The 3,953-nt window shown below is 53.4% G+C and overlaps 1 protein-coding gene across 1 annotated transcript; it reads right to left on the reverse strand.

Moving 5' to 3' along the window:
- Positions 1-2,043: 2,043 nt before the first annotated feature.
- Positions 2,044-3,211, reverse strand: LOC119341571 (E3 ubiquitin-protein ligase EL5-like). The gene has a single exon (XM_037613444.1). It carries the CDS (start codon positions 3,196-3,198, stop codon positions 2,317-2,319), a length of 882 nt encoding a protein of 293 aa, XP_037469341.1. The 5' UTR covers positions 3,199-3,211; the 3' UTR covers positions 2,044-2,316.
- Between the last annotated feature and the right edge of the window lie 742 nt (positions 3,212-3,953).

Below are 3,953 nucleotides of genomic sequence, written 5' to 3' on the forward strand. Positions count from 1 at the left end.
GACTCCGTTTGGTTTTCCGCGAAGTAAAAAACAAGCAAAAAACAGCAAGTGGCACTGGGCACTATGTCAATAGGTTAGTCCCAAAAAATGATATAAAGTTGCTATAAAATGATTGTAAAACATCCAAGAATGATAATATAACATCATGGAACAATGAAATATTATAGATACCTTAGAGACGTATCAGGCAACGCATGGGTGATTTGTAGTGTAGAAAAGCCGGCGGCGGTGGCCGGCGGGGGTGAGGGAAGGGTCTGGGCTATCCATTCCGGTCGGAGGGACGGTCATCGGTGGTGGAAACGGGGCGCGGTGGCTGTGGCGGCGGGAGACATGGCAGCGCGGGGGTGGGAGAAAAAGAGGCACCACTTAAACTCGGCCACGGCGGGAGTGATCATACTTAGGGACATCGGTGGGATATTGGGAGGTGGAGGATAATTTTTACTCCACTATAACGGTTAGGGGATCGACTAGGTGCGCCGTAAGGGAGGATAACCGAATTTATCCTTCCTTACGGCCTTATTGGGGATTGGTTAGAAATGCCCTAGGAAATAAGAACACACACCACCAACTCACTCTCAAATCCACTATCACACATCTTCTCATTAAAACAAAAAGACAACCTACATACCTGCCCAAGCAGTTTTACGGGCGCAGTGTGACGCCACTCCTCTGCCTGCTAGTATATAGGATTACTGCTAATAGACCCTAGCTATCCCTCGAATATGTTCCAGCCCCTCCCCCTCCCCCGGTGAGCTTCTCACGCTCATCGGATTTATATCTGTAGTCGAACTTGATGGAATCGGTTCATACGCCCGGGTGGGGGTGGGGTTGCTTGGCACAAGGAGTCATGTCGTGTGCATGTGGTCTTGCGTACAATATTATATGTGCAATGTGGTCATCCAAAAGCTCTCGTCCTTGCTTGCTATACTTAGAGTATCTCCAATAAGTGATGTAAAATACATCATTTGGTGTAAACTGTTTTATACATCACCGTGCCTAGAAATCTAGCTCCAACAGGTGATCTATATGTAAAATCATATGGTCCAATTTTTATGGCTTGATGTAAAATCACCCCTAGGTGGTGTATATTTGCATCACCTAGCAGGCTGCCCAAACGTAAGAATCACCACAGCCCCCACCAATGCGCACAGCCGCTCCCTCCCGTGCGCGTGAAACTTCACGCCGGCCCCCACCATAGCGCGCTGCTGCCATCGCAGATCCTGCCTCGCTCCGCTCGTCGGAGCCGTCGGTACCACCGAATCCACCACCCCACCTTTTAATCCACTTCCGCCGCGCCTCTCCGCTGCGGATCCCCTCCCCCCTCCCCCCGCGCCTCTCTCCGTCTGTTTCGGTCGCCGTTGCGATGCTACCACCCGAGGAGCTCCATCAGCGTCCACTGTGTGCGTCGGCATCAATCCGGCCGTTACTCAGCTGAGATAATGTAGGACCGAGTATGCTACAATCTTGACACGTGGGAAGAGTCTAACATCACTGCACGCACCTTTGACAAGGCTTGTTGGCGCTTCGGCCGACCAAAGTCGCACTTGAACTTCCCGGGGATTGACAACCAGGCGGATCTGGAGTTCGTCGGTCCCGACATCGAGATGGTGACCGTTGCGGAGAAGAATGAGACACGGATCGTTCTTGATCAGTGCGACGCTTTTCGGCAGGATGAAGTCGGGATGGCGAGGTTTGCGGCGGAAAATCGGTACCTCGAGCAGGTGGAGTACAAGTTCTATGCGTCGCGGAACTAAGACAAAGAAGGAGGTGAAGGAGGATCAGGAGAAGACGAAGAAGGAGGACGAAGTTGGCCCCTCGACGGTGGTTGTGCTCGATAGTTCGGACTTGGTGAACAACGAGGCCGACGAGTCGGGCTCCGACATCGACTGGGACAACCTCTTTGATGAGTACTAGTTCGCAGTGGTTCGTAGTCAAAGAATCTTTGTATCGGAACTACTTTTAGTTTGTATTGGAACTATGTTTTTAGTTTGTATTGGAACTATGTCTGAAATTGTCATGTTCTATCTAAATTTGCAATGTATTGATGTTTTCGTGCCCAATATACATCACATGTTGGAGCAAAATGATGCCCTATTTGTACATCATCTGTTGAAGCAAAGATGTTTGAGATGATGCAAAATTCACTTTTTGGTGATGTAAAACTACTTTTTTTGTGCTCAAGATACATCACCTGTAGAGATGCTCTTAGATTGTCTAGGTGGGCAGATGCATTATATGTACAGAGCATGGGCATCGGAGTTGATCTCTGGGAGGGTGACCGGCTGGCCGCACGTCCGAGGTAATTCCGGCTCTACGCTACACGGGAGCTCTTGGAGTTGCACAGGTGATGCTAATACCCTGGTCTGTGTCTGCTGTTCCGCTACCGCTGCCACCGGAACAGGAGGGAGTCGACCCCGACGGTCCTTGCCTCCCGAAGCTCCACAGCCTCTTCAAAGACCTCAGCCTCGCCAAGCCCGGAGACTTGGACGCGCCGCGCGGGGTCGCCACTGTCCTTGAGTCCGGAATGTCGATCACCAGCACTGCCGCGGTGGCAAGGGCGGAGGGGCTGGAGTAGGCTCCGTGAGAGGTCACGGTCACCGCGGCGAGCGTGGCCTGGTCTGAAACCCCGAGCAGTACACTCGCCGGCAGGTTCCCGGCGTAGTTCATCGGCTCCGGTGGCAAGGAAGGGAGACTCGTCGGTGTAAGCGCCTGCGACGCGTCGGGCTTGCCGACGGTGGCCCTGCAGAGCGGGCAGCTGGTGTGGGAGGCAAGCCACATGTCGACGCACTCGGTGTGGAAGCCGTGGCCGCACCGGGGCAAGAACCTGGCCTCCTCCCCGTCCTCGAGCTCGGTCAGGCACACCGCACACTCCACCCCGACGTCGTCCGTGGAGCCCTTCGGCCCCGCGCGGTACACCGTGACCGGTAGCGACCGCAGCAGCTCCGGGTCGACGCCCCCTGCGGCCACCCCACGCACGCCGCGTGGGCGCCCTCTCGGCGCGGTCCGGACGCTGGTGTTGAAGTAGTACTGGAGGAAGATGAGCGCGAGGGCGAACGTCAGGAACACCAGAAAGATGCCTGTCATGGTGAGTATGCCACCGATCGGCATGGTTGGTGCGGCCGTGGAGACCGCCGGCGCGACCGCCCAGCCCGAGGATGAGTCCATAGCGGCGGCAGACTGCTCGAAGTCTTGTACCATGTAGTTGCGCGGTCTGGTCTATTAATTCCGTGTGGCTTGGTGAGTGAAGATGCGCTCGAATGCTCGATGTAAAAAAGCTCGTACATATATATATGCGCGCGGAGTGAGTGTTGGAGTGACGAGGTCAGTGACACTGACATGGATGAAGCAGGGGAGAAAGAAGGTGGAAGGCGGCAGGCGCGCGCGCCCGATCAGTCTTGGGAGGCAAGTCTGATGCTGTTTGCGGGAGAGCAGTGCCGTGCATGACGGACGGGTCAGCGCCGGCGGCGGTTCTTTGAACTCGTGCTGCCAAATGAGTGGAAGATGCGGCAAACGCGATTACCGCACGTGTTCCTTCTGTAGGACGTCCTTCTACAAGTTGTCTCATTGAAGCCACCACAACATCGTCTTGGAAAAGGCAGGCATATCGGCCTAATCTTGTTCCGGAATACGAATTGTTGCATGTCATTGCATTGATAGGTAAGAAAAAACGTACGAGGGGTGCGTAGCTTGGTGGCACAAACAAGGGGGATATCGGCCTGATTTGAAGGTGTTCAAAAGAAAACATATACAGACATACAGTACTTTGTATAAAAAACACCCAAAAAATGAGAAGGTGGCGTCTCTATATTACTACAGCCCACTATTATACTTACTCTTAGCATGAGGAGGATGAACTTAGATCAGAGGTAAATGCTAGATGGATCCACCGATCCAAGTCACTGCTTCGGCTTGACTTTTTTTTTGTGTGTGAATACGCTTAGCAGCGTATCATT

The sequence above is a fragment of the Triticum dicoccoides genome, chromosome 7B (genome assembly GCF_002162155.2).
Source record: "Triticum dicoccoides isolate Atlit2015 ecotype Zavitan chromosome 7B, WEW_v2.0, whole genome shotgun sequence".
Lineage (NCBI taxonomy): Eukaryota > Viridiplantae > Streptophyta > Magnoliopsida > Poales > Poaceae > Triticum > Triticum dicoccoides.

Coding starts and splice junctions, on each gene's coding strand:
- LOC119341571 (XM_037613444.1), bottom strand. CDS start 3,198: ATGGTACAAGACTTCGAGCAGTCTGCCGCCGCTATGGACTCATCCTCG.